The 24,974-nt window shown below is 38.2% G+C and overlaps 1 protein-coding gene across 1 annotated transcript in view; it reads left to right on the plus strand.

Annotated features, from left to right (window-relative positions):
- PTH2R (parathyroid hormone 2 receptor) overlaps window positions 1-24,974 on the plus strand; it is an 87,742-nt gene that overhangs the window by 52,827 nt on the left and 9,941 nt on the right. Inside the window, exons 9-10 of the mRNA XM_004033134.5 lie at window positions 418-484; window positions 21,483-21,577. Coding sequence (XP_004033182.3) covers window positions 418-484; window positions 21,483-21,577 — 162 coding nt within the window. The remainder of the gene's footprint in view (window positions 1-417; window positions 485-21,482; window positions 21,578-24,974) is intronic.

A 24,974-nucleotide genomic window follows, 5' to 3' on the forward strand; every position in this document is an offset into this window, starting at 1 on the left:
TAAGTAAAATAGAATTGCCGTAATGTCTGTGAGAGAGAACTTTCTTAATCAATGAATTTAAATTATCATGGCTCATTCCAATAATAGTAAAAGTGAAGTATCAATTGTATGACATTTAGAAGACTATTACCTTTTGTGGCTCTGGAAACATGGTTGACTCTCGTCACAATAAAAGTAATTCACTAATATTTATAATTCTCTACTCATCTTCAAGGGGTAGCTAATAATATGAAAATCAATACCCATTACACTTTTTTCCCCCCACTGGCTTGGGTGTTTTAAGATAAGATTTCTTTGTCTATTTGTTTCTTAATTGGAAGTGTGGGGTTGGAGTTTTTGGTAAAACTTAAAATTCTACTTAATACTACCCATTTGCTTTGCCAATTTATTCATGACAGCTTTTTTTCAATGTCTCAGGTGCTGGGAACTTAGTGCTGGAGACATCAAGTGGATTTATCAAGCACCAATCTTAGCAGCTATTGGGGTAAGTTTAAAAGTTTGTATAGTTAAAAAAGGGATGAAAAATTAACCTGCTGCTAAAACCCAGAGAAAGTGTGTCTGTCACTGCATTCTACAATAGATTTGAGAAACTGACAAGTACAGCAACATCTATTGGGAGAGTCTGGGACAGAGATCAGACCCTTATTATGACTGACACTGAGATCCATGCAGAAAGCCTTCCTTTAATCAGCTAGCACTTGGGGTCAATTCCGAGACTTCAAAATATCTATGAGCATTTATATGTTTAGGGAGTTGGAAGGCCCTTTGTCTCCTTTTCATCCATTATATTATTTTACCACTTTAGCATTCTGATCACCTGGTAGTAGGTCAGTGTGGCAGGGAGGAAAATGTGGAATAGCAGGAAAACAGAGAAATTACTGAGAGAGAAGAGTGGTAATATGATGTATAAAGTATTCCCTAAAGTTTTTATTTGGCATACTTCCCCCAAGGAGTTAAGTACATCCTATACCAAGAAATATCCCACATAATTCTATCTAATAGGTATTAGATAGAATTGAAAGTAATGGCAAAAAACACAATTACTTTTTCACTAACCTAATAATAGGGAGAAAGACCACAATGCATGTTGCACAGGACCTTATCTGCCTATAATATTTCCAATGCACATTGCATCTGTGTTGCAAAGGAAAACAAAATCACACACTTCTTTGTATCTAATAAAACTTATCAAAATGTTTACTCTTGATCTTCTTTGAAGACTTTAAGGCATCAGCTTCTTTTGGGTTGTTGAAGAAATTATACCACCTTGTGTTTTCCTGGTGTTCATGTATGTAATACATATTACAAGCATTTTAAAAAAATAATTACTATCTTGATAATAAATGTTAAGTTAGAAAACAATGTAGCAACTTGATTATTAACTAATTTTGATGTTTTTCTTTGTTTCCCAGTTTCATATTCTTCTTGTTTTCTTTTGGACAATGTGTCACCTACTTTGTCAGAAGGGCAGCTATTAATGTAGTTGAGGTATTGTAACCTCATCCAAAGAATCAGATAAAAGCTTATTTACCTCATAGGAAAAATGCATAAAGAAAATAGGAGAGATCAAAAGGAATCTTCAGTTTAGAAGCCCATTGAAATAAATGTTTAGAGAGGGAAATAAAATACAGAACACGTTTAGAGAAGCTAATTTGTATCCTTGCTAAACCATCCAATTAACAAATTGGTCCCAATTCTATATATCCTAGGAGAAGCTCAAAAATCGATTATGGATGAATGCATGGCTTAAATGTATAAACACCTGTAATTTTAATTTTTGATGTAAATCAAATGCTACTATATTAATTTAGTGATAAAAAATCCTAGATTTGTAACTATATCCCTGAGAGACATCAGTGAACTTAAAGATAAAAATTAACTGCTCAGATTTCCCTTTCACTCATTGGTATTTAATCCTTATTTATACTTTTAAGCCTTTTATTTTCCTCCTTTCTAGTTCCTCCTCTGTGTGTTTGCTTCTCCATATCTTACTATTATCTTTTTAAGGGGACAATCTTTATCTTGTTACTTTTTCTTTGCCTTCAGTGTCTTGTACTGAAACTGACCAATAAGAGTTAATTAATGCTGTTAATTTTACCCACATTTTAATATAATGATTATATAATGATTAAATTTGATTTTACATTTGATGAAAAGGAAGGACATATTGAAATCCAAGAGATCCTTGTAAAATTATCAGGAATTGAAGCAAAGGGCAGTGGAGAAAAGGAAATCCTAGGGCATTTTCCATGGAAATGACTGATTTTTATCCAAAGCTTTATAGTTTGTTTACAGATCTAAGTCACTCACATCATCAACATGGATGAAAAATTTATTTTCTGAGATTTGTAACTTGTAATGTGGAACAGTAAAGCTAGGTGATTAAAGGGCTTCTGAAGATTTGCTGTTGGTGAAGGAGAAATAGAAGTGATGGCACACTCAATAAACTTTGAAGAAAATTAATGTAGAAGGCCATTTTCATCTTCTTGAGCTAAAATTATGACAGTTCTAAGCTAAGAATTCTGAAGTACTTTTCCTATATTATGAAGTTGATTTAATCTCAAAAATCACAGCTGAGACTCAAGAATATCTTTCTGTTCACTAAGAGTTACCTTTTTGTTTCATTATTATAATTTAGTGTTATCACAATTCCCTTGAAGGTTCTTAACTTACTCACAATCTACTAGTGTATCTGAAAGTTTTCATAAAATGTCAAGAATTGGATTTGAAATAAATAATTTACTTATTTTAATCAATAATTTAGAGAAGGCTAAGTTATGAAGGAGAAAAACTAAAAAAGCAAGTGGAAAACTAAAGGAAAGAAAAAATAGAATTATAATGAAAATCTCCAAGGTATAGTTTTCAATTCAGAAGAGGGGAATATCTCAAGAGACAAGAAGATACACCTCAAGAATATAGAGCTCCTAGGAGAGAGATTTGGCCCTCCTGAGAATAAGAATGTGGAAGGCCTGTGTGGATAATTGTGTGATGTGTAACACCAGGTAGTTAGACTGCCGGTGGCACCGGTTCAGAGGATCAACTTGAAGCACACACAGAAATCCTGGAAATCCAGGAGCTTGGATTATACATAGTGAACCCAAGTTGATATGTTTTAAAACCTGGATTCCAAGGATAGTGATTATTTCACTTAGAATGCCAAAGACCAGAGCTCTGTAAGCATGATTAACATTCAGGAAAAAAGCTAATTTAATATCTGCATTGGAAGTAAATAATAAACACAAAATCATGAGCAAAGGTGGTAGTGATTAATGGGGGAAATTTATTCATCACAGGTTGGCAAGTGGTACGAGAGCATTCCAATGGTCTGTGCCAAGGTTGAGCGTGGGTGTGGAATAGTGTCAAGAGCTGAGGCTGCAAAGGAGGCCGGGCCAGACCCTGAAGGGGCTTCTAAGCCTCACTAAAGAATTGACACCCAATCTTGCAAGGGATGACAACCAAAGGTTTAGACATTGGAAAGTGAAGGAATCAGGTTTTTCATTTGGAAAGATCTCAGGGCTTCATTGAAGCTGGCAGTGGGTAACCACTGTGGGTGTCTCCTGGGTGGGGGTTTAAGCCACAGTGCTATGAAGTGGAAAGGACATGGGGCTGAGAGAGTTAGGGCTTGGAATTCTGAGCACTGTCCCTTCACACTTGGCATACACATTTTCCTCATTTCCATGGCCTGGTCCCTTCTTCCTCCCCCATCTCATGTCACCTCATCTTCTCCCTCCTGCTGCCTCAGCTCCACACAATGGCTTTCTTTAGTTCCCTGAACATGCTACACTGTTCCCACCTCAGGGCCTTTGCCTGTGCTGTTCTGTATGCCTGCCATACTGTTCCCCCTGCTTGTCCATTCTTCCTTCAGGTCCCAGCTTACGGACAACCTCTTCAGACATCCCTTTTCTGACCACTTGACAGTGTCACAGTGGTTACAGCATAGGCTCTGGGCGAGACTGCCTTCGTTAGCATCCCAGGTCTGCCCTGTTGTTGAGTGTGCAGGCTGAAATTTTATGGTACAGGCTGGCCTTGGGCAAGTTATTTAAACTCACAATCCCCTTTTGCCATCTAAAAGATGGGAATAATAGTGTAGATTACGAGAGTTAATCACTGGGCTGCATTAGGAACAGTGGCTGGCACACAGCGCTGTAAGCATTAGCTATTATCATTTTTACTTTTCACGTGTTAATAACTTGCCCACACTCCAGGTAGATTTCTCCTACTCCCTGCAACACAGTAACTTAAAAAATGTCTCCATAAAGTCATAAAAATAATGTTGGTTTCTGGACAGCAATAAGGCTAACACATTCTACCTTGTATATCAGGAAGTGGCCGTTCAGGCCTGAGGGGACTCCCAGGGATGATCTGGCTTCCCAGACTCCACGATCCCCTAGGATGACACCATGATTGCTTCTCTGTTTGTGCATAGGCACTTCTGATTACAGAATGTCCACTCTCCTTGTATCCCATAAAACCTGGCATACCATTGGTGTGACTATTTTTTAAAAGGCTATAACCTTATCTACCCAAAATGGTATAATTATTAACTCTTGTTGGTAGGAGTAGAGCTTATTTTTACCCCTTTGTTAAACATTTTAATATTCTCCATTTTAGGGTATCAGAAGGCTTTACTTTATAATCGAGAAATCGATATTTACATTTTGAAAAAGTTATTAAGCTCTCACTTTTGTAATTTTCCAGGTAAACCATTCCATGATTCACCTTCTATTCAAACACAATAAAACACGAGGTGAGAAAAGTATAACATAATGTTATTTTCACTTTCGCTTTCTTCCTATGTGAGGTCCTGTTATTAAATGCAATAAATATTTGATTAAAAAGAAACCTCTTCCTAAGTGCATTCTATGATCTTCCCCGTGACTTGCTGGCAAACCAGGCAGACAGTAAGTTAGCACCCCTGTGGTGAACCTGACGGGCACCTGAGGTCTCTTCTCTCCAGGTCTGCGTGAAGATGTAAAGACGGGGAAAGCTCTGCCACACCAGTGCATGGTTTGTCTGTCCAGCCCATTTGAGATGCACATGGACACAGTATGAAGGACCAAGGAGGTCTGCCCTTTCTTGGGAGTGATGCCAAATGTGTCACAGGAGTTACAGCATAGATTTTGGGCCAGGCTGTCTTTGTTAGCATCCCAGGCCTGCCCTTCTGTTGAATGTGCAGGCTGAAATTTTACTGGGCAGGCTAGGCTTGGGCAAGTTTTAGAAAGTCAGGGTCTACTTTTGACATCTATAAAATGGGAATAGACTGGGCATGGTGGCTTGTGCCTGTAATCCCAGTGCTTTGGTAGACATAGGCAGGAGGCTCGCTTGAGGCCAGGGGTTCAAGACCAGCCTGGGCAACAAAACAAAACCCCTAATTCTTTTTCCCATAATGACTGTACCTACTCACACTCATACTAACAGGGTACACTTTTTTTTTCTCTCCACATCCTAGCTAACGTTTATCTTTTGTCTTTTTGAACTACCAACGGCCATTAAGCCATTCTTTGTTTGTTTGTTTTTTTGAGACAGGATCTCACTCTGTCACCCAGGCTGGAGTGCAGTGGTGCAATCATGGCTCACTGTAGCCTTGATCTCCTGGGCTCAAGTGATCCTCCTGCCTCAGCCTCCTGAGTAAGTAGGACTACAGGCATGTGCCACCATGCCCGGCTAATTTTTGTATTTTTTGTAGAGATGTGATTTTGCCATGTTGTCCAGGCTGGTCTCAAACTCCTGGGCTCAAGCAATCCACTCACCTCTGCCTCCCATAGTGCTGGGATTACAGGTGGGAGCCACCATGCCCAGCCATATGAAGCCATTCTAACAGGTATGAGGTGATAGCTTGTAGTTTTGATTTGGATTTCCCTGATAGTTAGTGATGATGATCACTTTTCACATACTTGTTGGCTATTTGTAAGTCTTTTTTTTTTTTTTTTTTTTTTTTTTTTTTTTTTTTTTTTTGTGATGGAGTCTCACTCTGTCACCCAGGCTGGAGTGCAGTAGTGCGATCTCAGCTCACTGCAACCTCTGCCTCCTGGGTTCAAGCGATTCTCCTGTCTCAGACTCCCGAGTAGCTGAGATTACAGGCATGTGCCACCATGCCCAGCTAATTTTTAAATTTTTAGTAGAGACGGGATTTCGCCGCGTTGGCCAGGCTGGACTCAAACTCCCGACCTCAGTGATCTGCCCGCCTCGGCCTCCCGAAGTGCTGGAATTATAGGCATGAGCCACTGCAGGGCCAACTCCTTTTTTTTTTTTTTAAATATTTTAATGCATTTTGGTAGCAGACTGACAGGAACAGTGCAAAAACAACATTAAAAACATGTACTTGCATGTAGGATTACTCAGAAAAGTATAGTGAGTGGATGGAATTTACTGTATGATAAAAGTGCTACAAACACCAGTTAGTTGCTGTCAAGAAATTTGTTTTTTTAAAAAATCCAAATGCTGGCATTGTTCAGAAAAATTTAACAGGTCTATTTATAACTGCTATAAAGGTGAACTGCTGAAACTTGTTCAGCTGAAACATTTGGTGTGCATTAATACTTTGTTTCCATGCATTTATATTACAAATTCACACAAAAACAAAAATGGAAAAACTGCCAATACCTGATTTCTATTCCCTATTTTTTCACTCACAGTCATTTACTTAGGTGCCTTTTGACTCCATGGGGGCAGCGGCAGGGGGAATCTAACGCTCAGAAATACCAATAAGAGGAAGAAGAGCTTTTCATTTTTTTTTCTTTGAGAATGAAATGTTTCCCATCATAGTGGATTGTCAAGCAAGTTCTCCATGAATGAAGCATGGATGTCTTTTGGCATAATTGTTACACATTTGGCCTGGATTGCACACAGCTCGGTGTCTCCAGAGAGGCCAACCTGATAGATGTCACTTTTTTCCTGCAAAGCACCAGCAGCTGTGCTCTGGATGTGTTGATCTGTTTTGAAGTCCTTAGCAGTTTCTTGCACCAGATGCTAGGAGGAAAGTTTATGGATTAGGCATTCAGTGGACTTCTGATAACATCTAATTTCACCAAGTGCCTTGGTATCCAGCCTGTTAACGGTGAAGTTTCTTCACCCCTCCAGTAGATGGCACACTGGCCTTTGTAGTTTTTTTGTAGGTTGCTTTGAGGGCAATCTGCATGGCATAGAGACCTCCTAACTCACTCCACTTGGGCTTGGTGAGCTAGAGCTGTATGTCTTCTTTTGAGAAACGTCTATTCAGCTCCTTTGCCCATTTTTAAATTGGGTTATTTCTTGGTATTCAGTTGTCTGAGTTCCTTATATAATTTGGATATTAGCCCCTCATTGAATACATTAATTTTTATTGAATACATTCAATACATAAATATTGCAAATATTTGCTACCATTTCACAGGTTGCCTTTTCACTCTATTGATTGTTTCCTTTGCTGTGCAGAGGCATTTTAGTTTAATGCAATCCTGCTTGTTAATTTTTGTTTTTCTTGCCTGTGCTTTTGGTACCTATTTCTAAGTATTTTATTCTTTTTGTTGTTATTGTAAATTGATTTTGTTCTTATTTTTTTTGGATAGTTCATTGTTTGTTCAATTTGTTCAACATTTCAGCCAAATTCTTCTTATCAGCTAGCTTTTGGCATCTGTCCCAGGGAAGAAAGTGCTTACATTCCATCCTCCTTGGAGATGTCAGACTTTCCTTAAATTTCGGGTTAATTGGTCATCCTGTAACTTTGTTCTCTGATGCATTTTAAAAAGTAAAAAAAATTTTTGTCAGATTATCCAGCATTTGTTTGTTATAATAGCAAACAAACGGTGGGAGCAAGTTTTCTTTTCTTTTCTTTTTTTTCCCTCTAGCTTTCTACTATTGGGGAAATATAATTTAATACAAAAATCTTCTCCTAACCTAAAAATCTTCTCCACAAAGGTAATACAGAAGAAAAACACTTTTAGTATTAAGTTATTCAACCAGAATGTGGTGTGCACTACACGCAATCTGCTAAGAGATTGCAAAGAGAAAGAAATCTCACTCCTTTTTATAGCCAAGCAGTTACAACTCATTATATACACGTTTTCAAGAGACACAATAGCTAGTTCTCAAGTAAAAGGGACTTGACAATACTATATGCTACACATGATTCATCCTAACTTTACCTGGTAATTGGGGTGACCACCTGTTGTGGCTAAGTAGCTTTATTGGAGGAAAAACAAGCTTGTCATTTCTTTATGTCAGGAGGAATTTTTGCAACTTCAAGATAGGTGCCTACAGAAGTTAAGCTTCTATCCTACAAAAACTGAGAGACAGGGATGCTATCTCTCTTGATGTTAGCATTTCAGAAAGATGGTTCCTAGGTCCTTGCGAAAGACATTCCTGGGCCATAAAGCTGACCAAAGGCCTAACTAATCTTCAAAACGATTTATAAACATTTCAAAGAGATGAGAAAGTACATACAAGTTTTCTAAGGTAAATGCTCTAAGAAAAAGGAGGAAAGTGAAATCTCTTCCCTCATTTTCAACAGGGAGAATGAAGCCTCTTATTTTTAAATTTGTATTTGGCCTCACACCGTCTCCTATGCAGCAGCTGACATCTCTAGGCTAATCTGATAATGAAATGGTCTTGCAGTGATTTCCAGCAAAGCTCTCCTATATATTTTCCTCCTGGGATTTCAGGCCACATTATTAGGGACCATGAAGCCTACATACCTCATATTACTTTAGAACCTGTCTGTAAAGGGAGAAATAAGCCCAGAACTTAACCACCATGTGTGCAGAGGGTGGTGCTCCTTCTTCTGAGTTGTTCTATGTGGTGAAGCCAGGAAGGATGAAGATAATAATAACAACAACAAACACGACATAGTTCTTACAATGTACTGAGCAGTGTTTTAAGTGTTTTATGTACATCAATGTATCTAATCCGACCAATAACTCTAAATAAGGAAACTGCCCAAGAATACCCAATATTAAGTGATGGAGCCGGGTTCTGACTTCAGGATCAATGTCCCTACCCAATGAACTCCATGCACTTATAATAAAATCTAACATCTCTGCTAATCCAGCAAAGATGGCTCACTGGTGCTTGTGCCTCTTTACATGCCACACCCTGGCTATGTTGCTTTCCAGTCAGTTGCTTGACCTTGTCTGCCTGTGTTTTTCTCAGGGCTGTTCTACATGCCCCACTGTACTTTTAGAAGGTTGGAATGTGCTTCCTTCTGTGCCTCATTTGAAATACTACTTTTTCTTTGTGACCTTGATGCCGTCCAATCTAAATTAGATTACCAATTATAATCTACAGGGCACAGAGAGGCTTTTTCTTTTCAACATCACAGTATATCATGTCTTTCATTGTTGAATGCCCATCTTGTTCACCGAACTGCAAGGTTTATGTAAACAAGAACCATTTTTTTTTCTAAACTTATGATACCTAGAGCTTAGCTAGTTTTCTGGCACAGAATGACCACTCAATAAATACTTGTTGGAAAAACAAAACATGCATATAAAATAGATATCATGGGGAACTGGGAAGAGGAAAGAGGCAAAGTAAGAGCACAAAGCAAGTAAAATTAAAGAACTTGTGAGTTCATTTTATGCAATCTTTTCAATTTCTAGAGGAGAAACTACAGCTCACCCAGATATAGGTCACACGACTAGTATGATGAAACAGACTTTAACATGTGTTTTGTGGCCATGTTCTTTTCACTTGCTTTCTAAAACCTGTCAAACTGTGTCTTGAATTTATGGGAAAAATCTTTCCATTTATATAGCTATGTGCATAGTTTTAAAAATAGGTTAACTTTAGGATATGAAGTTGTTTTTTAGCCATGCATTGCATGTGGCATGGTTTTAAGTAAATATATGCATCATATATGCTAACAAAGAAACTATTTGCCCAGAATTTGAAATCCAAATTAGATCCCTTACTTAATTCTGTCTTTGGCTATTATAATACTGTAGATTCTATTAATTTGATGTTTGTATATCTAGGAGTAACATTAGATAAATTATGGTCAGAATTTCTAAGCAATATATGAGGTAAACTAAATTTAAGAGAGTAAAGGAATTTGTTAAGTATGAGCAGTCAGGAGAAGTCATGTCAAGATAACTGATTTTTAGAGATAACCATAGACTGCAGTATAAGTTTGGAAGGAATCACTTAATTTTGGAATTGTAGGGTCTATAATTATAGCATTGTTGTTTTCTGTTTTGTTAAAGTGTGTTAAAATTATGTTTAAGAGAACTAGAGTCATTGGAAAATACTAAATTTTGTTCTGAAAATAAATGTCCCCAAATCTAATCATTTATCAGACACCTGTGTCATCTTGATGTTGATTTGAGGATGATTTTTTAATTCTTCCCTGTAAGATCAAAATATAAGAGAAATGTTTCCTAATTAACAAAAGAACGTGATGCCTTGTTTTGGTTCTGGGCCTCCTGGAGCATCATGAGAAGGCGTAGGGATGCTCAGCCTGAAGAGCAGGAGATGCTGCAGGCAGGACAGCTGGCCTGAAAGAAGTGGGAAAGGTGAGATCGGTTGAGTCAATACATTTTGACCAAGCTGGGGCACTGACTGAGACACAAGCACCTGCATTTGCACTGATGTCAACCAAGAGGCACTATAACAGCTGAAACAAAATAAAACCAGAGACACAAAAATACAGATTGGGAAATTGAGCAGACTTACTCTTGGGTACTTATGAAAGGGCCTTGAGAATGCCAGTATTATGGTGTGGAGAGTTATATGGTACTAGCAGAAACCTGAGATCTTGAATTTACAGGTTAGGGAAAAGAAAAGGAGGAACTGTGGTATTTGTCTTTATGTAAGTATTTCCTTCATGCTGTGTTACTCTCCCCATTCACCCATCCTTTCATCCAGCATCCAGTGATAGGTGATCAAACTGTCTTTCTAGGCCCTGCTCAAATTTTATCTTTACCAAAATGTTTTGATGTGGTTTGTCTGTGTCCCCATCCAGATCTCATCTTGAATTTCCACGTGTTGTGGGAGAGATCTGTGGGAGGTAATTGAATCATAGGGGCAGGTCTTTCTTGTGCTGTTCTCGTGATAGTGAATTTGTTATGAGATCTGATGATTATATAAGGGGGAGTTTCCCTGCACAAGCTCTCTTCTCTTATCTGCCACCATGTGAGAAGTGCCCTTTCATCTTCTGTCATGATTTGAGGCATCCCCAGCCACGTGGAACTGTAAGTCCATTAAACCTTTTTTTTCTTCCTATTCTCAGGCATGCCTTTATCAGCAGCATGAAAACAGACTAATACAGTAAATTGGTATCAGTAGAGTGGGGCACTGCTGAGAAGATACCTGAAAATGTTTAAGTGACTTTGGAACTGGGTAACAGGCAGAGGTTGGAACAGTTCAAAGGGTTCACAGACAGGAAAATGTGGGCAAGTTTGGAACTCCCTAGAAACTTGTTGAATGGCTTTGACCAAAATGCTGATAATGATGTGGACAATGAAATCCAGGCTAAGGTGGTCTCGGATAGAGGTGAGGAACTTTTTGGGAACTGGAGCAAAGGTGACTCTTGTTATCTTTTATCAAAGAGACTGGTGGCATTTTGTTCCTGCCCTAGAGGTTTTTGGAACTTTGAATTGGAGGGAAATGATTTAGGTATCTGGCAGAAGAAATTTCTAAGCAGCAAAGCATTCAAGAGGTGACTTGGGTGCTGTTAAAGGCATTTAGTTTTAAAAGGGAAACAGATCATAAAAGTTTGGAAAATTTGCAGCCTGACAATGCAATAAAAAAGAGAATCCCATTTTCTGAGGAGAAATTGAAGCTGGTTGCAGAAATTTGTATTAGTAACAAGGAGTCAAATGTTAATCCCCAAGACAATGGAGAAAATGTCTCCAGGGCATATCAGAGGTCTTCACAGCAACCCCTTCCATCACAGGCCTGGAGGTTTAGGAGGAAAAAGTGGTTTTGTGGGCTAGGCCCAAGGTCTCTGTGCTGTGTGCAGCCTAGGGACTTGGTGCCTTGTGTCCCAGCTGCTCCAGCCATGGCTGAAAGGGGCCAGTGTAGAGCTTGGGCCATGGCTTCAGAGGGTGCAAGCCCCAAGCCTTGGCAGCTTCCATGTGGTGTTGAGCCTGTAAGTATACAGAAGTCAAAAATTGAGGTTTGGAAACCTCTGCCTAAATTTCAGAAAATGTATGGAAATGTGTGGATGTCCAGGCAGAAGTTTGCTGCAAGGGCAAGGCCCTCATGGAGAACCTCTGCCAGGGCAGTGCAGAAGGGAAATGGGGGTTGGAGCTGCCACACAGAGTCCCTAATGGGGCACTGCCTAGTGCAGCTGTGAGAAGAGGGCCACTGTCCTCCAGACCCCAGAATGGTAGCTCCACCAACAACTTGCACCATGTGCCTGGAAAAGCTGCAGACACTCAATGCCAGCTTGTGAAAGAAGCAGGAGGGGGCTATACCCTGCAAAGCCAAAAGGGCAGAGCTGCCCAAGGCCATTGGAGCTTTCCTCTTTCATCAGCGTGACCTGGATGTGAGACATGGAGTCAAAGGATGTCATTTTGGAGCTTTAAAATTTGATTACTTCAGTAGATTTCAGACTTGCATGGGCCCTGTAGCCCCTTTGTTTTGGCCAATTTCTCCCATTTGGAATGGCTGTATTTACCCAATGCCTGTACCCCCATTGTATCTAGGAAGTAACTAACTTGATTTTGATTTTACAGACTCATAGGCAGAAGGGACTTGCCTTGTCTTGGATGAGGCTTTGGAATGTGGACTTTGAGCTGTTGCTGAAATGAGTTAAGGCTTTGGGGGCCTTTTGGGAAGGTGTGATTGCTTTTGAAATGTGAGGACATGAGATTTGGGAGAGTCCAGGGGTGGAATGATACCTAAATAATTTCCCTCCAATTCAAAGTTCCAAAAATCTCTAGGGCAGGGACAAAATGCCACCAGTCTCTTTGATAATAGATAACAAGTCACCTTTGCTCCAGTTCCCAACAAGTTCCTCACCTCCAAATCTCATCTTGAATTCCCACATGTTGTGGGAGGGACCCAGTAGGAGGTAACTGAATCATGGGGTCACTTTCCTGTGCCATTCTCAAGATAGTGAATAAGTCTCATGAGGTCTGATGATTATATAAGGGGAAGTTTCCCTGCACAAGCTCTCTTCTCTTGTCTGCCACCACGTGAGATGTGCCTTTCACCTTCCGTTATGATTGTGAGGCATCCCTAGCCACATGGAACTGTAAGTCCATTAAAGCTTTTTTTTGTTTTCAGTCTCAGGTATGTCTTTATCAGCAGCATGTAAATGGACTAATACAGTCTTCCTTTGTCTCTTAAGAACGTTAATCTCCTATATTTTATTAATCATCTGATGAATAAATATTTGAGTCTGTTTTTGTTTCAAGCATATTTCAGAGTCTTTTTTTGCATTAATCCTCAAATACCTCAAGTAGGTATTTTTATTATTCCCAGTTTGGGTTCAAGAAAGGTTATATAACTTGCCTGAGGTTATACATTTAGAAAATGCTGAAGCCAAGGTCAAACCCAGGCAATGCCATGCCAGAGCCCACAGTTTTCGCTCTTTCTTGCCATAGGATTTAAGCTAGAGCAGTGTTTCCTTATGTAGGGGCACATACCCTGGTGCATGAGAGGACTTAGGTGGTATATGCAAGGTCATTAAGCAATATTGAATCGTATATGAATACTGGTCCCTTTCCAACCCTTCTGAACACATCAAGGAGAAAGTTTTATTTTTGTCCTGGTCTTGAACAACAACATGTGTGGTGTCTTTCTTTGGGGGTAGGGAGAGGTAAGACAGGCAACCCAATCTAGATAACATTTCATAAGGCTTTTTGTTTCCATCATATGTATTTCACAGTTGTCTTTTATTTATAAAAGCTTCTACTGGTTCTTTATTTATGTTTAATGGTATGAAATTTGAATTTTAATAATTTAATGAAAGTTGATTGAAGAAAGATATGAAGTAGGCAATAGTAGGTAAATAATATCAATATGGCAAAATCATGATGATGGTACCCTAAATGACTTATTTGGAGAACACTGGACTGGACAAATTCCTTTAACAATGAAACCTGAAATTACACAAAAGTCCTGGCCAGTGTAAGCAGTGGGTGTTCACATGGTTGTGGGAGGCTAGTTGTGTTTCATGTGATCAGACACTTTAGAAGTGTACCATATTGCATTTTACTTACTAGCTCTGTCTTCCCTGTGTGCTCCTCATGGGGAGGGATGATCTATTCTTTTATTTTCCTAGAATGCCTGACCTTTATTGGTGCCTAGGAAATATTGGCTGAATGAAAATATAAATATATATTTAATGATATTACTTATAGTGGATCATAAGATTATTTGATAAGCATGCCACATGTAGGTACCTTACAATCATTTAAAATATAGTTTTCTTCATAGTTAACTGACATAAATATATCCATATTATTGTTTCAATTTTATAACTGGCAATACCGGCACACAGAGAAGTATGTGACTTAGAATTGTAGGGTTTTGGAGCTGGGGTTATCTTAGATTTTGTTGAGTCTCACTAACTTCACTAGTCTACAAGCAGTCAAACTCATATCCAAGGTCATACAGGTCATTAGTGGAGGAGGTGCAACTCATAATAGTTTTTATTATAGGGTTGGTAGTTGTGTGAACAAGTGTATGAATCCTGTGTGAACTCTTACCAGTTGCTGACTGTACTATGATTTAGCCCCTTTTAAAATGAAGTTTTCTAAAAAGGAAATTGGATATCATAATATCTACTTCATAGGGTTATTAGGAGGACTATGTAAAATTATTAAAGGGCTTAATATAACCTATGAAAAGCATTCAGTAAATAGTAGCCTATAATACAGCCAGTAATACTACTACTAGTGGTAGCATGGTAATAGTAGAGGTGTAGTAACAGAAATGGTGGTTCATGTAGTAGTGATATAAGCTTATCCAAGTCTTTCTGACGCCATCATGAAGTTCAGAATAGGGAAGAGACAGCACCAAACTCTGTCTGGAGGGCTTAATAAAGGAAACACCAAGAAGGTGAGATTTGAACTAAAAGTATAAAGGAAGAGTAGAAATCACTTACCTAAATCACTTAATAGGTAAAGCGCAGAGAAGGGTTTTCCTGGCATAGAGATTAGCCCATGCCAAGTGGGCATGTTATGTTTTCTATGGCTGGAAGGAACAATGCATCTGCAGAATATGCAGGAGATCAGACTGTGAAGTTTGATGGGAGTGGACTCACATGTCATGCTAAAGCACGTTGGAATTTTCCTTAAAATTGTGATGAGACATGAAAATATTTTAAGCAGGTTAGTAAGTGGATCAGATTTGGGTTTTAAAAAGAAAACTCTAGAGGTATTATGATGGATGGATAAGATGAACTAGCTTGGAGACGCAAATGTCTAAGAGAGATACTATTCACCTTTAAGTGCATAGTCCTATTTGATTGATTCTGACATCTGTATGAGAGACTGTACTCCTGATGCAACCTTCTAAGAAAGAGACAGGAATTAAAGAGTTTTATTAAAATGGTAACAACCGTAAATAACTGTCAGCTGCTGATGTGAGTAATGGAAGGAGATCAGTGCTGCGGCAGCTGGTGAGCTTGGGCAGCGAGCGTGATGGCAATCCATGGTTTTTGCTATTTGATGAGAGTTAGTCCCACATATTCCATTCATTTAAATCCATTTCTTTGGAGATGCTGTAAAGTCTCAAAATATTTTCCTTTATAATGAGTTGATTCATCTTAGCTGAATTAAAATGTGAATGTGCAATAAGGAGAACTTTTTTTTAAAGAACCAAGAAAAGGTAAATATTGTCATAAAATGTAAATGTATAACTAATTTAATGACATATCTTTTATATTTGAATAATAGAAATTTCTTCCAGGGTCACCTTTCTTATAGTACATACATCTAAGCTATGCTTACAGAATAGGAGTAATAAAAGAGAAAATCCTAAACTCAGTGTTAAAGCAACCCTTAACTGGCATTAAAAAAACAAACACACCATAAAACCTATTAGGGAATTAGGGTCTGGTACTCATTGAGACTTTAGAATTCATATGCTTATTTTTTGCAGTAGTTCAGGCAGTAGTTCCTTTTCTGGCAACTCCATAAAAATAATTCATAGAATCAAAGAATGTTCAAGTTGGGAAGCATTTTGGGGGTATCTTGTCCAATGTTTATCTGACAACATTATTGCAGAGATTTTGACCTTTAAATAACCCTCCAGAGAACTAATGTAACTGACACCTTGTGGTTTGCATTAGAGATGTTGATGGGTATTAGGAATATATGGGGCAGTGGAGATTATTTCTTTTTCAGGTCACTTTTTATTGGCATATATTTACATACTTTTAGATGTTTGTTTCATCATGCCTCACATCATCATTGTGTATCCAAGCTAAGAACTAATCTTTCTGGTCAATAAACAGTTTGTGGTGTTTATCATGGGTTTGCTCATTGTATCAGTAATGATCAAATTTGAGTATTGAATGACATTGAATGACTAAGCAAGTAGGTGACTCCTGAGGAAGCTGCATATTACATAGAGTGCATTAAATACTGAGCTAAATTTTTTTAAATAAATGTTTTGTTTTGCATACCTGTCCCAGGGTATCTTAGGGAGCTCTGGCAGAAGGAATAAGATGATATTTCTAGTAACGGCCTTTAGGAAATATTTTAGGTGATAAGTTTTAAAAATATTATATCTAGTGCACTTTTCAAAATATGAAAAGAAAGGGACAAACAAGGTACATGCTTCTCAGCTGCTCTTGGGTGAGTGATTCATTTTCTCCCAGTTGCAGGGAGAGGTGCAGTCACCAAAAACAAGGGCTGACTAGGAAGGAAGGAATTTTAAGAAAAATGGATAAAATTTAATCTCTGATCATTGACACAATTATAAATACCAAATTGATTTTTTCCCCAGAGAAAAATCTCCTCTTCAGAACTCCTTTTCTTTTCTAAGTCAGTTAGAAATATAACTTTAAATGAAATTAAAGCTCTAACATTTGCCATAGAAACTGTCTCCAAGTTATAAATTGAATTCCAACTGATTAGAAATGAACTATATATTTTGTCTTTATATTTGTGATACAGATAATCAAATTATAGTATTTGATAGAGATCAGGGAGTTTATTACCTGTTATGTAAAAGTTCAGCATTTAGTACCAATATGCAAATAAACAAAGCAAAAAAGTTCTTATATTTGTGATATTGAAAAATAAGCCAATACATGGGGTGAGCAGATATGATGTATTTAGAGTGTCTCTGAGGGAAATTAACACATAGCATCTCTCTTGGCTGCCCTGATTCTAAACATGTTAAGATATAAAGCAAGGGAGTGAGGGAGAACCTTATTGCTGTGGGAGGCTGGGGCGGATGATGTGACCGTAGCTCAGTTAGACAAGTGGATCCACTGAAGAACCCCATAATTAGTCAGGATCTTCCCACCTGGGCACAGGATGCTGAAGGGTCTCCTGCAGAGAAAATCTGCTCACTGCAAGTTACGTTTTCTATGCCTAAATTTTGACTTCTTTAAATGATTACATCTTTTGCGAGTTATGCCTAGAAGTGAAAATTCTACATTGAAGGGGGATGTGCTGATTTACCTCAGTATAAGTAGTGTTTAGAGCACGCATATCTCATTTGCCTATTTATTCACTCTCATTGGACAAATCTTGATTAAACACCAAGAACATTGCAGGCCCTGTGTGAGGCAATGGAGAGGAGAGAGTAGAGGAGAAGATAGACACGAATTTCTTCTCCCACAGCTAAAGTTTAGTGAGTGAGACTAACATTTAAACATGAAAAATGCTTCTGAGAATAAGTGACGTTCAGCCTGAACCCTGAGAACTGAGCTAGGAAGGGCGAGTGAGTGGAGAGAGTAAAGGATCCAGGCAAAGAAAACTCCAGGAACCAAGTCTCGGAGACAGGACAGCCTGAGCAGCCGGCACTTCCATGGCTGAAATGTTTTCTTTGTTTTAGTTCATCTGTGGTTCACTCTGAACAAATCTTTACATTTATTTAAATCATTAATTGCAGACTACATATTGGGTACAGTGTACACTGCTCAGGTGATGTGTGCACTAAAATCTCAGGAATCACCACTAAAGAACTTAGCATGTAACAAAAAAAACCCCTCTACCCCAAAACTATTGGAATTAAAAAAATGAATCTTTAATTGCAAAATAATTTGATTTCTATATTTGCATTATTTTAAAACGATATTTACAAAAAATTCATTCTATGTGTTATTGGCTTTAATGTTTATTAAAGGTCATGTTATTCTAAGCCTTCTCTCTTTTTTTAAATTTCTTTGCTTTGTTTTGTCTGTAGTTTGCTTCAAGAAAAATTTTTCCTATGTGAAGTTTACATGAAATACGCAAGAACCTTTTAATGATTTTTTTCTTAGAATTATGTCTTAATTTAAAAAAATTACTACTACTACTACTAGTACTAGTACTACTACTACTAAAATCTCACCAGAAACTTCCTCTTTGTCTTATTCTCTTTTATTTCTTTTGCCTGGTATGAAATGTCACCTTCACATTTGCAGACTCAAGTCTTCCTTTAGTGCAAGATTTTTCTTCTGTTATGTTTTTATTGATTTATTCTATTGTCATCTTTTCTTCAGAAAAAGAAGTAATCTGCCACATCCTCCAGATAGGCATCTTATACCTCATATACCTCCTCACACCTGTCTTTGTTCTTCTTCTTTTCTTTTTTTAGTGGCTTAAAAGAACATGCATTTGTTCTCTTACAGTTATGGAAGTCAGAAGTCCTAAAATCAATGTGTCAGCAGGGCTGCCTTCCTTCTGGAGGTGCTGGGGGGAGTCCTTATCCTTTTCAGCTTCTGGAGGCCACTGGCATTCCATGACTGTTGGTCCCTTCCTCCATCATCAAAGCCAAAAGTGTAGCAATTTCCACTCTTATATCCCTGGCCACATCCTCACTCGAACACCCTTTCTGAAACTCTCAAGTCTTTGTTCTTTTTCCCTCCCTTTGGGAGGATTCTTCAGGTGTCTCCTAAATTGCCGAATTCATTTTCTTGCTTTGTCAGATCTACTGTTTTTTGTTCTAATATTGATTTTAAAACTTGGTTATATTTTAGATTCCTTATAATCTTTTGTTAATCAATCCTGCTCTTAAATTTCTGTCTCCATCTCAGTCTACTATTAACTCAACTCTATTTTATGGACACTATAGTGCAGTGGTTAAGGGTGTACAGTGTGGATCCAGGCCGCATGGGCTGCATTAAGGCCCTGCCGCTTGCTAGCTGTGTGGCTGGGCAAAATATGTGCAATCTGTGCCTCAGGTTCCTCATCTGTGAAATGAGGACAAGAAAATGCCTGTCTCATAGAGCTGCTGTGAGACTAAGAGTCAGTTCATTTACCATAGTTAGTAGTCAATAACTTAGTTTCTAATTAACCCATAGTCTATATTTTTCTAAATTATTCAGAATAATTATTTAGAATTTCATCCAGCTGTTCTCGCATGTATCAATATGTGTGTATATATGTCATGTGTGTGTTTTGTTACTTATCTTTTAAGGCATCAAGTTTTACTTGGTCTTAATATTTTAAAATTCTTAATTCTTTCCATAATCAATTTGGTTGTCCTTGAATGTATCTTCTCAGTTATTAAATGGGTGGACTGATCGGCATGTATTTCCTTTAGTCAATTTTTCTGGGGGTGGGGGGTGCAGATTTATTTAGTGTAGTCTACTAAAGGACAGAGTGCTTGGTCCTGGGTCTTTTAATAAGGTGAAGCTTAAGGTTGGCTCATCAGAAGCCATCTATACTTCTTCCTTTTCCGGGATAAGGTGTGACAAATGGCAATCCAGCTGGTATTGCCCCACGGCTCTTCCAGCTTCAGCTCCTAGCACTTAGTCCTTCACCCAGCAGTTCCATGCATCACTCCCCAATATCTTCACCTCAGCTACATCGTATTGCCGGTAACTGTTGTCTTAGAGAGACAGGAATTAATGGGGCATGAAATAAATCTTGTCATTCAGAAAGTAGCACTCACGTGCTTCTTTCTCAGTGACCTGAGCAGTACTCAAGTAGCTTTTCCCCTTCTTATTAAAACAAAATCTATCTGTGAGCTGCGAGTTGTAGTGGGTGAAGATGGAAATCCTCAACTCTCATGTTTTGCATCTTTTTGTCCTCCTGAACAGAAGGTATCAGATGGTGGTTAAGGATTCACAATACAGACTCACATAGACCTGGTTCAAATTCTAGCCGATTGGTGGATATTCCAGGTTAAAGCAGTTAATCTCTTTGAGCTAAAGTTTCTTCATCCATAACAAATGGATGTAAAAAAATAAAAGTGTCTCCTCCATGTTCATGTAAGGTTTTAAATTAGAAAATGTTCAATAAATGGCAGCTATTATCAGCCTGGAAACATCCCTTTCCTTTCATCAGCTCACAGCACAACTTTGTTTTTCCCCCATGTGTGGGGCTCAAGACCTAGGCCTCAGTTCTTGTAGAAAGTTGTGATTGTTGAGAGGTGCTCACAGGGTCATCAGTGGTCGGATAGCAGTGAGTTTGGTGGGGTGTTCAGGGCTGATACAGTCAGTCAGCTGAATTTGGGACTGAGGTGCACAAATCCTCTGATAACAAAAATTCTTTAACTTCTAGAAATGATTGAGGACTCTGCCAGACAAGTTACCCCCAGGACTGCAGGACTTGATGGCTTTTTCTTCTGCCCCTGCTCTGGCAGGGACAAGTGCCTACTGTTGGCAATCTACATTTCCATTATTCCTAAGCACTAGCACTTTCTGGAAAGCAGACATCTCCCTGAATGGAGGGACCCAGAGTTTCAGGCCTCCATCCCCTTATGACCCCAGACCTGGAGACATGTTCTTCGTCTTCATCTGGAATGTCTTCACTGATCCTTGAGGTCCTCAGACAGAAAGGGGCTTATTCCTTCAACACTCCCCTCCCTCCCCTTTTAAAAGCCAGAACTTGATTATCTCTAGTGGTATTCACACTTATAACATTCAAAAAATCAATCTCATTGACTACACTGGGAGCCTTTTCTTATATAACATCTTACTTCCCTTTAAAAAAAAACACACCTCATATCACCTTCACCCAATACTTTTCATACATCATAGACAGAGTGAATCCCCAAAATAGCTCTATTATTCCTCTCTCTAAAGTAGAGAAGTAGCTGAGAATTCATTTTAAAGAGGACAGTTGATTACATTTATATAATAACTATTACCCTTTGTCCTGCCAGTTTGCCAAAGGGCTTCATCTAAACTTCAGTTTAGAAAGCTCCTGTGGATCCCAGCAGATCATCCTCTGGTATTTTCAGTGTTGCTGAAACTTTGTGTTTCTTTGTGTTTTCATGAAGGTGAATCAAGAATCACTAGCCTTCCAATATCTGATCTCAGGTTCCCCTGTTCACATTTATGAAATGGGCAATTTTTCTTATTTGAATGGAAAAAATTTCAATTTATGTAAATGTTTATAAAAATCTTGAAGACTAACAATAATTCTTTGTAATCTTACCTTCTTTTTCAGCTGAATTTTATTCTGTTTCTGAATACGGTTAGAGTTCTAGCTACCAAAATCTGGGAGACCAATGCAGTTGGGCATGACACAAGGAAGCAATACAGGTAATTTCAGGACAGGCATCCATCAGAGGAAATATTTTGGTTACTATTTCTTTCCTTTTTTTTTTTTTTGAGACAGGGTCTCGCTCTGTTGCCCAGGCTGGAGTGCAATGTCACAATCTCGGCTCACTGCAACCTCCGCCTCCCGGGTTCAAGCAATTCTCATGCCTCAGCCTCCCGAGTAGCTGGGAGTACAGGTGTGTGCCATCATATCCAGTTAATTTTTGTATTTTTAGTAGAGATGAGGTTTTGCCCTGTTGGCCAGGCTGGTCTCAAACTCCTGACCTCAGGTGATCTGCCTGCCTTGGCCTCCCAAAGTCCTGGGGTTACAGGTATGAGCCACCATACCTGGCCTTTGGTTACTATTTGAGTAAAGAACAGATATAAATTGATTTGAAATATCTTTAAGAGATTAAATTTATGAATGTATATTTATTGTGTGATTTATCAGAAAAGCATATATATATTAAGAAAACATAAGTAACCCCAAAAGCTACCCCTTGTGCTTAAATTCTAAATATATTTTAAGATCTGTTTTTAGCAGATTGGGATGTTCTCATCAACTATATATGAACTCCCAGAAAATATCTTGATGATCTTGGCAGACAATTTTATTTGCATTCTATAAATATGTCATAACTGAAAAGATCAGGTGGATTTGCTGTATTGTTTTTAATCTTTACATCAAATTGTCTCTCACTAAATATGCAAATGTATTGACTGAGAGAGGTCCATTCTTCAGCCTTTCATGAAGAAAAGGACAAATTGAATGTTTGTGATTATTATCAAACTATCTTAAGGTTGTGTGCATTTTGCATAATGATCATTTTGGAAATTCTGAATATTAGTGGCATCTATCCAACTGGACACATACATCTAGTAATCAGGTAGATGTGGATTTGGCTTTATAATCTCCAGTTAACTATTTATTTCTGTCTCAGATTGTTATGAAATGCTATCTCAGACACAGAGAGGAAAAACATCATAGTCAGCATTTTGATCTTCTCTCACAAATCTTCCATAAGTCCTTGTTGAATTAGTCCTCTCCACCATTTAGGTAGTTATTGTGGGATCTGGCCAGCAGCCCGCAATGCAACGGGGCTCTCTCTTTGTTCCCAGGTGGATCGGCAGGTTGAGAAATAATAGACACACACAAGATAGTGAAAGCGGGGTCTGGGGGGTCACCGCCTTCTGGTCCTGCGGTGCCAACAATGCGCTGGATATACCAGCATTTATTATTAAGTTTAGTGAGGGTGGGGGTAGGTTAGTGAGGGATTTAGGGTCATTTGATTAGGAGGTGAGATGGTCACGTGGGGATGAAGTAATGCTTTAACATAACATTTGTATGCAGAAGTACAGTATACAGGGATAAGAATTTACAATATAGTGTGTGCATCAGTAATTTCTAACAGAGCCTTAAAACAGAAACACATTCTTTCCATAACCTATTATTAGCAAGATATTAATCAGCAGTAACAGTTGCAGCAAAAGCTGGTTACAAACAATCCATAGAAAGAGGACGTGAAGCTAGACAACCGGTTAGACCAGAAATTCTCAGAAGGGAGTATGCCTTAACCCTAAAGAGGCCTGGAAGAGCTATCCAAGATGAGGGTGTTTATAGCCCTATCTTATCCATATGGACAGGCAACCCCCATGCGTCCGTTTATAGGCTCTCCACAAGGGTCACGTTCCATTCCCAGAGCTATGAACATCTGCTTTTCTGGGATAGGAATCTTGGTGATGTGAAACCTCCCTGACTGCACGTCCATTCATAGGCTCTCTGCAGGGGGAAGCACATCACGTGCTGTTGGCTCATTCTGGCAGTCCAACCTGGCATTGTCTTTACACAATCCTGCATGCAACTTTGTATTTACAATAATCAAGAGCATTTCAACTTTTATTCCTTAGCAATAGTTTCAGGGGGGGTCCCTACAGGTAGTATTTACTGCTGAGCTGCAAAGACTACAGGTATGACCTGCAGGATTCACAGTATCCTATGCCCATAGAATGCACAGTATTAACAAATCAGCAGCTGCTAGTGCCAGTTATTTTTAATATGCTGTCAGTGGTAGTATTATACATTGTGCATGAGTTTATGGTGAAAGGTCTATGCTATACTAATATAGCTTGTCTCTCATGTCACATCCCATCTGAGAAGACATAGGCCAAAGGATAGAATAATAAAAAATGTAAATAACTTTTCACTCTTCTTCATAAAGTGGAAGAGTGTAGTGGTGTTTAGAAGCTACTTATTTCTCTAGTTCTGAACAAAGCTGCTTATTTCTATAATTCTGAATGACATGAACTAATACTTTTAGTAAAGTGTTGCCCAAAAGACATGAGAAATTTTGGAGGGAACAAAGGGTGGCCTATCTTTAAAAATGGATAGAATAGACAATATTTTGAATTAATTCATGGAGGATTATTTCCCAGAACAATTGAAGAGAATAATTTATCAAGGATTGAAATAATCAACTACTCAGAATTCAGAATAACTTTGAAATAATCTGGTGCCCAGAAGATTTCAAGTATGAAATTGTTAATGAGAACAGTTTAGACTAGTAGAAGTCAGAAAAAGTATTTTTCGGCTAAATACATTTTTTAATGGCTGAAACATATTTAATATCCTTAATTATGTCCAAAGTTAAGTCACAGATAAAAATGTAGTGAAGAGTGACTCTTTTTTCAGAGAAAAATGTGGGAACCTACTTGACACCAATTTGAGAATTCAATTCCATATTCTGTTTCTGAGGCCTTAGATTTCCAAGTTTAAATAGCATCTCACTTTTTAAATAGGCTTAGGAAAATTAAATCTGTGTCCCTGTCTCAGTGACGTTCCTACGATGAGGGTTAATTAAGTATTTAAATTTATATCAGCTAATTTTTGTACCTTTAAACTTATCTTCCATTCTGTTATTACCTTTGTCTAACAAATGTTCAAATATTCTTGCTAAAATAAAACAATACAAAATTTCCAAATGGTGGCATCTAAAACAGTTACAGAGCATGTTTCCATGCATACTACTATGAAAAACAGAAAACACCTTTCGGAGCTGAGATAATCTCTCCAGGTGAATGTGTGCTCACACACAAATAAGAAAGACTTCTGAAAAGTACATAAAATCCCTTAGTTGGCATGGTGGTTTAAAAATGGAAATGAGTTAATCAATCAGTTCTTAAAACAACTTTTTATCTTGAGATAATTGTAGATTCACATACAGTTGCAAAAATAATACAGAGAGATCCCATATATCCTTTAACCAGTTTCCCTCAATGGTGGCATAGTGTGTAACTACAGTTTACAATCATTTACCCTAAAACAAAATTGTGTGAATAAAATTCAGTCATCTATTAGATTTAATAAGATGGATAATACATTTTTTTCCTTTTAAATTACAAC

Source organism: Gorilla gorilla, chromosome 11 (genome assembly GCF_029281585.2).
Source record: "Gorilla gorilla gorilla isolate KB3781 chromosome 11, NHGRI_mGorGor1-v2.1_pri, whole genome shotgun sequence".
In the NCBI taxonomy this organism is placed as follows: domain Eukaryota; kingdom Metazoa; phylum Chordata; class Mammalia; order Primates; family Hominidae; genus Gorilla; species Gorilla gorilla.